Genomic DNA, 17,005 nt, shown 5'->3' with positions numbered 1-17,005 from the left:
TGAAATTACTGGGCTGAACTGGGCTCAGAATCCACCAATCAACTACTAACAGCTCACTTCTTTCACATGAAAGCTGGGCAGAAGTTTAGGTTCAAATTACAGAACTTTCGCAAATACTGACCTCACGAGAGGCCAAAAATAATAAAGAAATAAGCAAGATAATCCATCCCCAGCCCAAAGTGACTTTTCATTTCCCATCATAGCAATCTTTCTACTTCACGTGCTTCACAGAATTTTCTCTGCTTTTCTTCTCTTAAAACGACTCCCTCTACTTGTCTCTGACAAGATTCTGGAGCCCACCTCCCCACTCCCTTGCATAATGAACAACTTTTCTCTAGTACATTGGTTCTCAAACTTTTGGGCCTCAGGACCTCTTTATAATCTTAAAAATTAATGAACCCCAAAGAGCTTTTGTGTACATGGGTTACATCTATCCATATTTACTATATTAGAAAATAAAACAGGAAAATTTTAAATATTCATTAATTCATTTAGATAAAATAAATTCATTATATATTAACATATTATGAAAATAACTATATTTTCTAAAAGAAAAAATAGACGAATGGCACTGTTTCATAATTTTGCAAATCTCTTTAGTGTCTGAATTAACAGAAGACAGCTAGATTCTCATATTTACTTCTGTATTCCATCTGATACAGTATGTTGTTTTGGTTGAAGTATTTGTGTGAAAATCTTGCCTCACACAGACATATTATTGGAAAAGGCAGTGGTATTTTAATAATACTTTCAGATCATTGTGAATAATCTTTTTTGATACTATACTATTTCTTGACAAGTAACGTTACTTAAAGATGAGTTGCAACTGGAAGCTAAAACCCTATCTAAAAACTTTTCATACTCTGTTACATTAAAATCCATTATCTTGCACTTTGAATGACTTTTACCCAGGCATGATTTCATAACATTATATACTAGCAAATATTTGTTCACTGAGTTATGCAAATGCTTCTAAATGTTGACACATTTCATTCTACAATATCAAAAAAAACCCATATCCATTAACATCACCACCAATCTTACTCAATACTTTTTAAGTATTGGGAAGCTATCCAATTCACAGTTGTAGATTTCCAAAGTTCTAATTCTCACTTGGAAGTTCAAATTTTGTCATTGGCAATAAATACTGAAAATTGTTTTCCTAGAAGTAACAGATTTACTTCATTCATCTTCAAGAAAATGTCTATGAAACACCCAAATCTAAAACCATAGTTTTCCTGGCAGTCATTCTTTCCAGTAATAAAGATAGTGTTGCCTAACAAAAAGCAGCTAGGTTTACCTCATTACTTAATGCCTATTTCCCAATTTCATCACACAGAATATTAAAAAGATATTCTTAAGTGAATTTTTTTTCCCATTGCAATTGTGTAGCAATGAAGATTATAGTAACTACTAGTACAATTTGGTGCCTCTATCGTGATTTGTGCTAAGGTACCAGTTTTACCCACCATTGCTTTGCACCATCAGAGCAAATATCACAACAGTCAAGAGGTGGAAGCAACCCAAGTGTCCATTAATAGGTGAATGGATGAACAAAATGTGGTATAAACATACAATGGAATTTTTAAGCATTAAAAAGGAAGGAATCAGGAGTTCGAGACCAGCTTAAGCAAGAGCGAGACCCCATCTCTACTAAAAAAATAGAAAGAAATTATCTGGACAACTAAAAATATATAGAAAAAATTAGCCAGGCATGTTGGCACATGCCTCATAGCTACTCGGGAGGCTGAGGCAGAAGGATTGCTTGAGCCCAGGAGTTTGAGGTTGCTGTGAGCTAGGCTGACGCCATGGCACTCTAGCCCGGTCAACAGAGTGAGACTCTGTTTCAGAAAAAATAAATAAATAAAATATAAAAAATAAAAAAGGAAGGAAATCCTGCCACATGCTACAATATGGATGAACCCTGAGGACATTATGTTAAGTACAATTAGCCAGTCATAAAAAGACAAGGCCGGCATGGTGGCTCACACCTATAATCCTAGCACTCTGGGAGGCTAAGGTGGGAGGACCACTTGAGGTTAGGATTTTGAGACCAACCCGAGCAAGAGCGAGACCTGTCTCTACAAAAAATAGAAAAAATTAGCCAGGCGTGGTGGTTTGTGCTTGTAGTCCCAGCTACTTGGGAGGCTGAGGCAAGAGGATTGCTTGAGCCCAGGAGTTTGAGGTTGCTGTGACCTATGATGACGCCACTGTACTCTAGCCAGGGTGATAGAATGAGACTCTGTCTCTAAAATAACTAAATAAACATAAGAAGAAAAATACTGTATGACTCCACTTATATGAGATATCTAAGGTAGAAAGAAGAATAGTAGTTACCAGCACTGGCTGGAGAGAGAGAGAAAAGGGGACTTGTTCACTGAGTATAGTCCCAGATTTACAAGATAAAAAAGCTCCGGAGATCTGGTTTACAACAGTATAAATAAACACTACTGACTGTACACTTACAAACAGTTAAAATGGTAAATTTTATGTTATGTGTTTTGAACTACAATTTTAAAAGACAAATAACATCTCAGTATTATTATAGAAATAGTTTTGCCCTCATAGACTCCCTGAAAGGGTCTCTGGGATCTCCCAAGGGCCAGTAAACACTCAGAACCACACTCTCACACAACCTTCTTTTTCTCTGTAACGTCCCTCAGCTTCCCTACCCATTCCTTCCCGCTTCCCACCTCCTTTGACATGGCTTCCCAGGTCTTAAGAAGCCTCTACTCATCAATGCTGACTCTTGTAACTACCACAATGATTTGAAAAGGCCTCTCTCCTTCTGTTCTAAAATATGGAGGGTCAATATTCTCTTTAAGCAGTTTGTTTATATTTCAGTAAGAGCCCCAAGATTTCTTGCATATTTGTTTTCTCTACCTCTCCTTTGATAAGTTTCTCAAGAACAGGTAACTTATCTGCAGTACCTCGATACTGTCACAGTGTTCCGCACATTTCTCTGCCCAAGATGTGAATCAGTCAATACTGACTGGTTTGGTCCTAAAGTTCACAAAGTGGAGCTGTCAGTTTGTTATTATAATAACTCCTCCATGTCTTTGTATAGCTAGATTCAAAATCAATTGGTTTCTTTCTTAGAAAGTTTCAATGGCTTTCCAAACAAAGTATCCTGTTACCCTCTCTGATTCCTGCCAAAATAAGCATTTTACAGCTCCAATTTTGGTGCAACTCAATGTTTCTTTCTCTTCTCTTAGAAGTCTCCATGTATGCAGTGGCAAAAAGTCAGCTGACATTAGATCACAAGGGAGGAAGATAGGACCAGATGGCATTTATGTTACTTTCCAGTTGAGTCTTTGATCACTCATTGCAGGCAGTAGAAAGTCTCCATTTTTCTTATTTTGCAGACAAATGAGTAACTGAAGAACAGTTTTCCCCTCTGGGAAGTAACAGTATTACCTCTTTCTGGAACTCTGACCTCTTATGACCTAATCAGGCTTCTTACACTTTCACCCACCTGAAGGTCTTCCTGTCTAAACTCCTAGCATGGATGGATCACCAGTCCTTCCCTGCATTTTTTTCTTTTTAACTGTAGCCCTCACCTTAGCCATCACGGTCAGTTACTTGTGTTGCTGGACCCTCCTGCTTTGCTGATGCTGCACTGAGCCATTCTCTAAAGAGAAGGTCTGAAAACCCAAGAGAAAAGTTCTGCAAGCTTTGGAATTCCTCACATCCACCTTCCCAAGAGAGGTCTGATTCTCTATCACACATACTCATTCCCATACCCTACACACACACCCCCTGTTTGAGAAACATGATTTCCCTGTAGTCACTGCTGAGTCAATGAAAAGAAAGTAACCCACAAATACATCACCCAAGGTAGAATTGGAAGACAATGGCTTTTCACTGCCATTATCCTGAAAACATTAACAGCATTAGAGCTGTAACTGACCAAACCATTACCTAGCTTACAAAATCAACACTAATTATACCACTTTTAGAGTTCATACAGAACTCTGTGATGTGTCAAAAGCCAATTAAAGTAGCCCCCATCAGTACAGGGCTACCAGCTCTTAGCTGAATATCATCATAATCTTCAACTCCGTTCCAGGCACAGAATGAAATACGATGACATTATAAAGTAGTTGTGCATGACTGATGATAGTAATACATGTCCACAGAAGCATTTGTCAGGTTTCTGCTTACCACTTAACAAGATTAATCAGAGAAGTCAGAACATTTATAATTTAAAGCCCTGCTTATAAACACTATGAACACTATTAAGATGAAGTAAATGAATAAATATTTTCAATTTTACCAGTAAAAATCTCTGAATTATTCCAGTATACATAAGAGCCCCCAGCTTCATCTGCATGTCTTAAGGTTTATCATTTTTATCCAAACCAAGAGCAATGCCTCTTTTTGAGACTTGCTTTAAACAGAACTGAAACTCCTATGGAAGGCCAGTACTGAGCCAATTGCTAACATAGAACCTCTCACTCAGTTATTCCTAGATGGCAAAGAAACATGATGGCACCACCTTTCATCAGCTAAAAAGACATTCTTCAGAACAATGGTTCAACTAGACAAAATTTTACCTTCCAGTGAAGACAGTAGTAGGGCTACCAAGAAGTGAACAATATTAAACATTAAGGTTAAAAAAGAAATGTACTAAATATACAGAACATTTAAGAACTGTTTACCGTTAGTCTTGTACATTATATATGTATACATGTTAAAAGTGACCCTTTACAGTAACGTGCTGTATGATGTTTTGGTCAGTGTGGACCATATATACAACAGTGGTCCCATAAGATTATAATAAAGCTGAAAAATTCCTATTGCCAGAGAGGCACTGTGGCTCACACCTGTAATCCCAGCACTTTGGGAGGCCAAAGTGGGAAGATTGTTTGAGGCCAGGAGTTCGAGACCAGCCTGAGGCAAAAGCAAGACTCCTTCTCTACAAAAAGTAGAAAGATTAGCCAGGCATGATGGCGTGCACCTATAGTCCCAGCTACTTGGAAGGCTGAGGCAGGAGGATCACTTGAGCCCAGGAGCTTGAGGGTGCAGTGAGCTATGATGATGCACCACTGCACTCTAGCCCAGACGACAGAGCAAGATCCTGTCTCAAAAAAAAAAACAAAAAAAACAAAAAACTAAACTAAAAAGTTTACAAGACAAAAAAGTAACAGTAAGCTAAGGTTAATTTATTCTTGAAGAAAGAAAAAATGTTTTTATAAATTTAATGTATCCTAACTGTACAGTGTTTATAAAATCTACAGTAGTGTTGAGTAATGTCTTAGGCCTTCATATTCACTCACCATTGACTCACATTCATTCACACTGACTCATCCAGAGAAACTTCCAGTCTGCAAACCCCATTCCCCTAAGTGCCCTATAGAGGTATATCATTTATCTTTTATACCATATTTTTACTGTACCTTTTCTATATTTAGATATATTTAGATACACAAATACTTAAAGCATTGTGTTACAGTTGCCTACAGTATTCAGTACAGTAACATGCTGTACAGGTGTGTATCCTAGAAGCAACAGGCTATACCATACAGCCTAGGTGCAATAGGCTATACCATCTACGTTTGTGTAAGTACACTCCGTGATGTTCACACAATGACAAGATTGCCTAATGATGCATTTAACAGGACATATTCCCATCATTATGGTGACACAACTATATTAAACATTAATAAATTTTAATTTACCCAGCATCCAGGACAGGGCCTGAAACATGGTTCACTTAGCACTGTCCAAAGAACATTCTGATATGATGGATGTATTCTCTATCTGCACTGTCCAATATATCCATATGTGGCCATTAAGCACTCAAAATGTGTCCAGCACCAAGTGAGGAACTGAATTTTTTGTTTTATTTAATTTTAATTAATTTAAATTTAAATAACCATTGGTAGGTAATGGCTACCCTACTGGATACTGCAGTGAAGACATCAAATAATATTTGTTGAGTAAGTGAATAGATGAATGAATAAACAAATGTAAAATATGTATGAAGTCTGAAGAAATTGTTAGAGCGTGTCTTATAATATATGGCACATACCAGATAAATAGTTGATTAAAATACACATCTAACACAAGTATTATTCTTAAAAACAGCTCTGCTGTGTGTGTGTGTGTGTGTGTGTGTGTGTGTGTGTGTTGGGGTAGAGCATATATGGGAAATCTTCATACCTTTAGCTCAAATGACCTATAAACCTAAAACTTCTCTAAAAAATAAAGTCTTTAGAAGAAAAAACAGCTTTGGATTCTATCCTTACTGACACCCCACACTCTCTAAACTTACCTTTTCCTAAATTCTAGTTCTAAAGCAAACCTCCTGCTTTCTCTTTCCAGACACAATATGGGTACATGTTCACAATAAAGGAAAAAAAATACAAGTCTTTAGTTTTGAAACCACTGAGGAAAAACCCACACACAGTTTTCTAACATCCTGGGTCATATCACCTCAGAATTCCACCAATGGCTGAAAAAAATTCGAATTAAAATATTTTTAAAGCAAAATTAAATTATTTTTAAACATTAGCTATTTTCATATATATTAAAACACAAAGATGCAATATGCAAGAGAGATTATCATTTCTAACTAAAGCAATGCCTCATTTATCAAGACCATAAAGGAATGAATGCATTGTTCCTCTGGGCACATTTTTCTTGTTTTTTTTTTTTCTTTTCTTTTTTTTATTTTTTTAAAGGCTGGTCAAGTGAAGCAGTGGGAATGGAGAAGGAACAAAGGAATTTGTAACTGGTTGTGATCAACTAGTTGTAAACATCACTGCACTCGGACCAATAGGCACATTTTTCTAATCAAACGTTTCCAAACTTGTTCCCATGAAAACACCTGAAAGTCTGTTCCTGGAAGCACAGCACCCTCTTTGTGGGACACTTCAAAATTCTGATAATTTCACTGTATGAATTAGGAATAATTTAAGTACAAAAAAATGACTATGTTATATATGTATATAATATAAAATCACAACTACAAGCACTTTGCTTAATATTTTTTTAAAGCTGTTGACTAAAGTGATAGATGTTTCCATCAGTTCCTAGTTATTTGCTTAATCACTTTATCATGAGCTAGTGCCACCAGTGCTTAAGCAATAGCAGCTGCCACAAAAAACGAAATTATGGAAGCAAAATTTTAAATGGAGATAATGCTGCCCATTATTTTCAGTGTATATTTTCAGGGTACAGAATGGAATTAGGGAACAGAAAAATCAACATTATTTCAAATAATAATACTAAAACTAACATTTTTTTTTTTTTTTTTTTTGAGACAGAGTCTCACTCTGTTGCCCAGGCTAGAGTGAGTGCCGTGGCGTCAGCCTAGCTCACAGCAACCTCAAACTCCTGAGCTCAAGCGATCCTCCTGTCTCAGCCTCCCGAGTAGCTGGGACTACAGGTATGCACCACCATGCCCGGCTAATTTTTTTTTATATATATTTTTAGCTGTCCATATCATTTCTTTCTATTTTTAGTAGAGATGGGGTCTCGCTCTTGCTCAGGCTGGTCTCGAACTCCTGAGCTCAAACGATCCGCCCACCTCGGCCTCCCAGAGTGCTAGGATTACAGGCGTGAGCCACCGCGCCTGGCCTAAAACTAACATTTGATTTGTCAGTCAATCCATGCACCAGGCAGTCCTACATGCTTTAGTCTTTTCAGGCAAACGACTACAGTGGTAGTCAAGAACTATCGGATCACTAAGCCTCCCACATACCACTCAAATGCTTTTACTTCTCTATGTTCTCATTGATGTCACCCAAGTTCAGGCCACAATCATCTCTCTTCTAAAGTACAGATGGTCCCCAACTTACAATGGACCAACTTACAATTTTTAAACTTTACGACGACATGAAAGTGATGTACATTCCCAGTAGAAACTTTACTTTGGGTATCCAAGTGACTATCCTGTTTTTCACTTTCAGTACAATATTCAGTAAATTACATGAGATAGTCAACACTTTATTATAAAATAGGTTTTGTGTTAGATCATTTTGCCCAACAGTAGACTAAGTGTTCTGAGCACATTTAAGGTAAGCTAGGCTAAGCTATGATGCTCGGTAGGTTAGGTATATTAAATGCATTTTTGACTTATGATATTTCCAACCTATGTAACCCTATTGTAAGTTAAGGAGCATCTGTATTCTAATCAGTCTCCCTGCTTTTATATTCCCCTCTAATTCATTTTCCACAATGCCAATAAGATGAGCTTTCTTCAAGAAGCAATTCAGATCATATCACTCTTCGAAACCTTTCAAAGCCTTCACTCTGTCCTTAGGATGTCTAAACCCCCTAAAATGACTTAACAGACCCAGCCTCATCTAGCTCTCTGGCCATGTAGCTCACCATTCCCTCCCTAATAGTCTTTATCCATATTAACTAACCTGCATGGAAATCCATAATTAGACTATGCTGTCTTCCAGTGGGAAACTGTGCTCAGGGTCTGCCAAGAAAATGCCAATATGCATTAAAGAAATTCAAATAATGGATTTAGGTCTCCAAAGTTAACAAGTTTCTTAAGGCCAATTGTTGAAGAGTCAAAAATACAAATGAATAGGGATGTCAGAGAAGGCAAGGCCAAAAACATCTCTCTTGAGGACTTCTGGGAGGAAAAAAAAAGAAGGCAAGGCTGAAAACACAAGCGTCTTGAGAAAATGTGCCAAAGTCCCTGTGTCTGGTGTCCATTATTACCTACACACAGTAGCTGCTCAAAAATATTTCTGTTGAATTAAATAATTAATTAATGACCAAAGTGAATAGGAAGGGAGAAATTCTGGGGACAGACCAAGAAATAAAAAGGAGAGTAGGCATGTGTCTCAATTCTGACCAAAAAAGATTCAAGGAAAGGGCTGTTGGAGGCTTCTTGGAAGATTCTTCTCCACTGTTAGAAGAGAGCCACGGAAAGCTTGATTTTCAATCCTGTAGGACATGAGTGAGGCTGCATGTTGCCCGGGTTTCTACTGGCTACTATCTTGCAACACTAACTAAGCTGAGGCTGCTGACAATAGAGAGGAGCCACAGAGACTCCCATCCTGCCAGCCAATGTTGAACTTGTGGTCCCTCTACCCCTGGACTTCTAGGTATGTGAGCCAATAAACTTTCTTACTATTACATTTAAGTCAGTTTGACTGTTACTTGCAGCCCAAAGCCTCCTACTGATATATATGTGAGTAGCAATAAAGCAAAAATAAAAAATAAACAAATCAGAAAATCTTGTTGAAGACAATGATCACAACATGCCATCATTTAATTTTGTAGTCTCATCAGAAACTAGTCTCATATACAACTATTATGTAGCCATAATAATTAAATATAAAAAACTTTAAAAAAAGAAACTAATCTCAAAAAAAATTGCAAAATGAATCCTGCTATAAAAGAACACAGATCTTCTGTGCAACTGGTATAGCATTAAAAGTATATTAAATAATTCAGATGTACTTTCTGTGAAAAAAGGTATTCAGCTTTCACTGGATGGAATTAACAGATTCGATACAACAGAAAAAAATACTAATGAACTTGAAAGCACAGCAATAAAACAGCCAGAATAAAAGACAGAGAGAAAGAGGACTAAAAAAATAAATAAATAACATACCAGTGAGCTATGGGAAATTATCACATGGCTCAACATACATTTTGTAATTAGAGTCCCCAAAAAGGATGTGAGGCAGGACAGAAAAATATTTGAAGAAATAATTGTGAAACTTTTTCTAAATTTGATTAAAAGCTATAAATCCACCAGGCACAGTGGCTTGCACCTATAAGCCCAGCTATTCAGGAGGATGAGGCAGGAGGATCACTTGAGCACAGGAGTTCGAGGCAGCAGTGAGCTCTGATCATACCACTGCACTCTAGCCTGAGCAACAGAATGAGACTCCATTTCACAAAAAGAAAAAACCCAAAAGTTGAATGAAAGAATTTATCACCTGTGGATTTGCACTACTGGACATGTTAAAGAATGTTCTTTAGGTAAAAGGGAAATGATACCAGAAAGAAATATGGATCTATACAAACCAATGAAAAAGTCCAGAAATGGTAAATATATGGGTACATATACAAGCCTTTTTCTTATTTTTTAAATCTCTTCAAAAGATAACTGACTAAAGCAAAAATAACAACAATATATTATGGACTTTATAACATATGTAGAAATAAAATGTATGACAATAGCACAGACTAAGGGAAAGAGGAATGAAAGTAATGAAAGTATCCTATTATTAAGGTTCTTTTTTTTTTTGAATCTCACCCTGCTGCCCAGGCTGGAGTGCACTGGTGTCATCATAGCTCACTGCAGCCTTCAACTCCTGGGCTCAAGCGATCCTCCTGCCTCAGCCTCCCCAGTAGCTGGGACTACAGGCATGCACCACATGCCCTGCTGATTTTTTTATTTTTTGTAGAGACAGAGTCTCATTATTTGCCCAGGGTGATCTTGAACTCCTGGTCTCAAGCAATCCTCCTGTCTTAGCTTCCCAAAGTGTTAGGATTACAGGTGTGAGCCACTGTTCTTGGCCAGGTTCTTATACTATACGTGAAGAGGTGTAATATTACTTGAAAGTAGATTATGGTAAGTTAAAGATGCATGCTATACACCCTAAAGCAACCACTAAAAAAAAAATAAAAACAGACTTATATTTAATAAGCCACCATGAAAGACAAAATAGAATCATAAAAACTGTACTCAATTCAAAAGAGGTAAAAAAAAAAAAAAGAAAGAACATATGTGACAAACAGAAAACAAATAGCAAGATAGTAGATTAAACATAATCAATAATCAGATTAAATGAAAATGGCCTGAGCACCCAATGAAAAGGCAGAGATTGTCAGAGTGGACAAAAAGCAAGACTCAACTAAACACTGCCTACAAGAATCCCACTTTAAAGACACAAATTGGCTAAAAGTAAAAGGATAGAAAAGGATAGAAAAGGCTAACATTAATCAAAAGAAAGCTGAAGTAGCCATATTAGTACCAGACTAGTAGATTTCAGAGCAAAGAATATAATCAAGGATAAAGAGAATTACTTAACAACGATAAAGGGGTCAATTCATCAAGCATGTATAACAATTCTAAACACTTATGCACCCAGTAAGTCTTCACCTGCCAAAATATGCAAACAGAAAGATGTCTTTCATGGCTAAAATGTAGTACCAGCATTCCTGACTCAAAATTGAACATTGCCAAAAATGGGGCTTAAGATCTTCCTTATGTAATAAATGGCATGCAATTTTACTAATAAAAATACACTATCCCCCCAAAGAATCAAAGGTAGTAGTATGTTAAACAGCTAATTAAAATATTTATGACGTCAGTGCCAAAGCTGATCAAATGATCTAAAGCTGACTCACCTTTCATATTGCCTATCTCGTGGTAATGAAGCACCCCAATGTCGAAAGTCCATGATTAACATAAGCAAAAGGAGACAGGATATGAAGAAGAGTCCCAGGAATGCCACTCGCTGACGGGGAAATGGGCTCACTGTGGGCACAGTGAAGTACCAGGAGGCTGGGCAGAGGTAGGAAAAACTGATCCTGAAATGAGACAAACATTAGTAAGTCTGAAAAGTCTCTACAATTGAGTGCTTAAAAATAGTTTTAAAAATTGGATAAAAGACCTCCTAATAAAGGCAAAAAGTCATGCCAACAGAAGTCTAAATGTTCTTTTAGTCTCAATTTTTATTTATTTATTTATTTTTCCAGAGACAGCATCTCACTCTGTTGCCCAGGCTGGAGTACAGTGGCATGATCATAGCTCACTGTCACCTCGAATTCCTGGGCTCAAGGAATCCTCCTGCCTTAGCCTCCACAGTAGCTAAGAATAAAGGCATGTGCCACCACACACATATTAGTTGACATTTTTATTTTCGTTTTTGTAGAGATGGGGTCTTGCTGTGTTGCTCAGGCTGGTCGAGAACTCCTGGTCTCGAGCGATCCTCCCGCTCAGCCTCCCAAAGTGATGGGATAACAGGTGTGAGCCATTGCTCCCAGCCTTAAGTCTCAAGTTTTAGAAAAGGACTCATATGGTTTGTGGTGCTTCTACTACATATTCTACTTCTGCTCTTTTTCCAAACTCTGTACTTTTACGTGCAAGTCAAAGATATAATCTCATATTAATGAAAAGATCCTGTCTCCCTGGGCAACCTAATAACATTGGAAAATCAAGGTACTCCAAATCCCACCAAGAACGCTGTCAAGAAACTGGATGGTCAGAAAATTTATACAGCTGATTTTTTAAAATGTTTTAAAAGATTATATACGCATGTGGTAAAAAATAAATCAAACAGTTTAAAAGGATAAACTGTATAGTGAAAAGTGAATCTTTTGCCCTGACCCCACTATCCTTCTCAGAGGCAACCAACTGTCACCCAGTTTCTATGTATTTTTCCAGGGATATTCTATGGATACACAAGCATAAATATACAGCAGTGTGTGTGTGTGTGTGTGTGTATAATAGTAATATATCTGTGCGTGTATCTCCACTTCCCTGGTTTTACACAAATAGTAGTACTCCATACCTACTATTCTGCATCTATCCCCCACTTACCCTATTTGACAATTGTCCCATACTCGTGCGTGTATATCTACATTAATCTTTTTTAAAAGCTTCAGAGTATTAGAATGTATACATAAGAGTATTCAACTGTGAAGCTCACTTTATATATTGATTCAAAAGGACCTTATTCTGCCTGCTTTTAAAGTTCATTGCAAAAAAAAAAAATAACAATAATAATCTTTGTTTAATCCCCTCAAGGGACATCTAGCCTCACTCAGATGGAAATTCCAAAGAACGTTACAATGTAGCACTTTTCAAAGCGGAGAAAGCAGACTCACTTCACCTCCCCTGGGTTATGGCTGGAAACTATTATCTATCCGCCTTCAAAAGAATACAATTTTGATGGCCTTGCATCCACCTGACCAGGATGCAAAGTTCAGGTGCAGCGCCAGGGCAAACCTCACTTGTAACAGCTTCCCAGGGCTCCCCAATCTGCCGGCCATTCATCACAGAGCCCCCAGCCGGGGAGAAATCGTGCAGCCTTACCTAGCCATGGGTTTCCTTCGGCGGTCTCAACGCCTGTCACCTCCTTTTCCTTTTGCCCTGAGAAGGTGGCCTCCTTGTCCCAGGCATCTCCTAAGTCTGCAGCCTGTAAAGAGTTGGCTGGGTTTCAGGCTATCCTCCGGCAGTGCCCACGAGACCAGACCTCCACGAGAATTCCACAGCTCCCACTCACTCCCCGGGCTCCCACTCCGGATGCGTCCGCTCTTGTTCCTCAGGCCCAGCGACCCTACCCGGGCATCGCGGAGCGGGGCGTTTTCGTGGGCCAGCTCTGTCCTCTAGGATCTGGCCATCCGCAGGTGGCAGGAGTGGGGATTCCCGCTTGCTCTCCCTGTCCCTTCTGGTTCTGCAGCCCCCTCCCGCTCACACTCACGGGATCCAGCGGCCTGCCGGCTCCCCCGGTACCGCTCCGCTCGGTCCTGAGCAGCTCCCCGCGGCCTCTAGCCTAGCCGGAAGGAGGGCCTGCACCGGCGGCGGCGGCGCCACGTCCCCAAGGAAACCGCAGGGAGCCAATGACTGACAGGGGACCCGCCGAGAGAGGCCCGCCCTTCACGGGCCGGAGCCGTGGGCGAACCAGCTCAGTCGGCAGCACGTCCGTCCGCCAGGGTGGCCAATCCCCAAGAGCGCTCGGCCCCTAATACCCGCCCCAGGATTTCGAGCCGCATCCAATAGGAAAGGCGCCGTGCCGAGACCCCGCCTACAGGGGCGGGCGGTGAGCGCACAGGTGAGGGGTCCCGAGACGGCGCTGTGCCCGCTTCCCTCACCGGGGCGTGAGCTCCGGACTGGCTGCCTCCTCGCTGCTGCTCCTACGACAGAGTGGCTCCGGTGGCTGGGTCTCGAGGTGTTCGCAACAGAAGTGTGTCCCTCGCCCACAACCTATTGGATGTTTCGTGCCCACCAACTCTCCACCAGAATGGCAGTTCTCCTACCTCACACCTTCTCTAGGACCTCTCTGGTGCTGTTGTCCTGATGCCCTGGCTTTCTTGTCTTGTCCTGTGAGGAAAACATAAATTGGAAACAATGATTCTACACCAAAGAGCCTATGCCATTCATTCAACATTCATTGAATGTTTACTGTGTGCCAAACATGAGTCTCTGTGTGGCTGCCATCCTGGAACTTACAGTGATACGAAGGCAACGGCTCCTCAGTAGTAGTGGTGGTGGTGGTAGTAGTAGTTTAATTCTTCCTTGCTTACACTAGCCAGATTTCTTGTTTCCAGGAGGAAGCCGCTTGGACAGCGTAAAGTCCAAGCTCTTTCCAACGTGGCACATCCATCACAGTCCACGACCCACCCCTACCACATCTGCCGCTCCTCGCCCTCCTTATCACGCTCCAGCAAGGCACTGTCCCGTGGTTTCTGGCCTTTGCTCATTCTGCCCCTCCACCTGCCTTGAATAACCTTCCCCAGTCTCTTAGCCAGACCAACTCCCACTCATCCCTTATCGCTTGGCTTCAGGGTCACCAGGGTCACCGTTCCCATAAAAGCCTTACTTGACCTACTACACCTCCTTTGTGTTATATATGCCTATTGTTTCACTTAGCACATTGGATTACAATTATATTTATGTGTCAGTCTGGTTTGGACAATACTTCCTTCAATAAGTCCATATACCGTCAAGCATTTGTTAAGCACGATTCTTTACAAAATCTGAAATGCTTATCTGATTAACGGCTCACAGAGCTGAGTTCTGAGGTTTCTAGTCAGCAGGCCAAGTAAAAAAGGGTGGAAACCATTTCTCTATTTCATTTGCTGTGACTTAACATGTTGAAACATATTGTAGAAACCCGTATTTCAAAACAGGCTTTTAACTGCTCTTTAAAATCTTGTCTACAATTACATTTGCAATTTTCTCAAGATGTCCTTGATGATGAGCCCTGAGCCAAATACGCCAAAGCAGTCCTATATTAGGTGTCGGTTGTCTGCTTTGTTTCACTTCCCCTTATCGATTCTCCTTCCCTAACCTGTAAAGGAATTTAGGTAATGTGGTCTTCACTTTCCCTTCCAAGTTTATTCACCTGTCTTCATCTGTCTTTTAGGCACCTCATTGTCCAAAACCAAACTTATTAAGTCTCCACTTTTTCTTTATCCACCTAAACCTCCCCCATCCATATTCCCCAGTTGAATGAAATACCCTGGAATCCACCCATGCAGGAACCTGTCATTCTAGAATCTCTTCCTTCTACTTTCCCTATTTCCATCTAATTGGTCACTAGGTATTCTTCATTCAAGTGCCTAAAATGCTTTCCAGTATCTTCTAAGGAAGCCTATAGACCCACGCCCCTCCTGAGTGCAACTCCATTCTGTTATCATTAGGGAATCTAATCATGTTACTTCTTGGTTTCAAATCCTTCAGTAGTTCCTTATCCCAATGAGATATAATCCAAATTCCTAGGCATGGTGTGGCAGATTCTGCTGACTGCCTACCCCCAAAGCCAATACTCTCTCTTCTACCTTGTTAATTTATCGAGTAACCACACTCAATATGTTTGGCCATGTGCTTGAAGGGTGCTAGGCTCCAACCCCAGTCCCAGGGAATAAAGTGTGATTGGTCTAAATCAATCATGATGGGCCCATACCCTCACAAAATGTTGGTTTAAACATGGGCACATGATGTAATTTTAGCTAATGAGGCTGAAGGGAAGTCAGCTGTGGGGACAATGTAAGGGAGGAGGGAAGACATTTCTGAGAAAACTTTTCTCCACCTTAAAAAGAGATACAAGTGTAAGTCAATAAAAAGTTTACATAATGAAAGAGAAAGAAGAGAAGGCCCTTCTTCTACCTCCAGATGTAATCTTAAACATGTGATGACTAGAGCTGCTGCAGCCATCTTATAATCATGAGGAGACAAGCCTGGGAATAGAAGAATAGAAATACAAAAAAACCTGGATCCTTGATAATAACATTAAGCTGCTAAGTTAACAGACATTGCAGCAGTCCTACCTGTGGACTTTTTTAAACATCTCACTGGTAGACAATGGGCTTATAATTTGAGATAAATCCCTTATTATTTTTTATTTTATTTTTTTTTTTTTTTGAGACAGGGTCTCACTCTGTCACCCCTGGCTAGAGTGCAGTGGCATCATCATAGCTCACTGCAACCTCAAACTCCTGGGCTCAGGCAATCCTTCTGCCTCAGCCTCCCAAGTAGCTGGGACTACAAGCATGCACCACTATGCCCAGCTAATTTTTCTATTTTTTGTACAGATGGAGTCTTGCGTTTGCTCAGTCTGGTCTCAAACTGCTGACCTCAAGCAATCTTCCTACCTCAGCCTCCCAGAGTGCTAGGATTACAGGCAAGAGCCACCACGCCCGGTCCCCGCTTCTTATTCTTATTTTTAAATAAGTTGAATTAGAGTTTCTGTTACCTGTAGTCTCCTAACTAATATGTGTGGCTGGTAATGCCCTATATGATCTACCCCCCAACAGCTTCCAAGCTTCCTAATAGGTACTGTCACCCAGAACCCTGACATATTTAAAGTTCTCAGAATTGATTATACCTTCTCTCACCTTTGAGCCTTTGTATTTGCTGTTACCTCTGCGTAACAAACTTTCATTCACTTCTCTACCAAATGAACTCCTACTTTTCCTTAAAGACTCACCTCAAATATCACCTCCTCCATGAACCCCCACAGTCAGCTTAGGTGCTTCTTATTGTCTGCTCTTGCAACACTTTGCTTATCTATACTTCCACTAGGACAAGCTGGCAGCTGTTTGAATGGACCTGGTGCCAGTGCGCCTGGTAGGAAAACAAAATCTATTTTGGACCTTAATGGGTATGTTTGGTCAGAGAAGGTGGGATTCCTTGGGGTTAACCTAGATGGAAGAGGTTTAGAACAAGAAGATTTAAATTACTCTGCAAAATAAAATACAGGAATTTTAAGCATTCCTTCTAGAGACTGGGTTTGCAGAGCTCTGCCAAGGAAAGAAGAAAAGACATGAAAGAAAAGAGAAGTCCGGGCAAGATAGT

General features: G+C 39.9%; 1 protein-coding gene across 2 annotated transcripts in view; it reads right to left on the bottom strand.

Annotated features, from left to right (window-relative positions):
• The window catches only part of ENTPD7 (ectonucleoside triphosphate diphosphohydrolase 7), a 36,577-nt gene extending 23,096 nt beyond the window's left edge, over window positions 1-13,481 (bottom strand). The window contains exons 1-3 of one of the 2 annotated variants that reach the window (XM_069461220.1): window positions 13,410-13,481; window positions 13,022-13,124; window positions 11,332-11,514 (exon numbers count right to left, since the gene is read on the bottom strand). In XM_069461220.1, the coding sequence (XP_069317321.1) occupies window positions 11,332-11,514; window positions 13,022-13,029 (191 nt within the window). In that variant the 5' untranslated portion in view covers window positions 13,030-13,124; window positions 13,410-13,481. Of the gene's footprint in view, window positions 1-11,331; window positions 11,515-12,497; window positions 12,512-13,021; window positions 13,125-13,409 lie in introns of those variants that run through there. The other variant, XM_069461221.1, reaches the window with a different exon arrangement.
• Between the last annotated feature and the right edge of the window lie 3,524 nt (window positions 13,482-17,005).

The sequence above is a fragment of the Eulemur rufifrons genome, chromosome 28 (genome assembly GCF_041146395.1).
Source record: "Eulemur rufifrons isolate Redbay chromosome 28, OSU_ERuf_1, whole genome shotgun sequence".
Classification (NCBI taxonomy): Eukaryota; Metazoa; Chordata; class Mammalia; order Primates; family Lemuridae; genus Eulemur; species Eulemur rufifrons.
The sequence above is the reverse complement of the archived record's forward strand: the minus strand, read 5'-3'. Positions and strand labels throughout refer to the sequence as shown.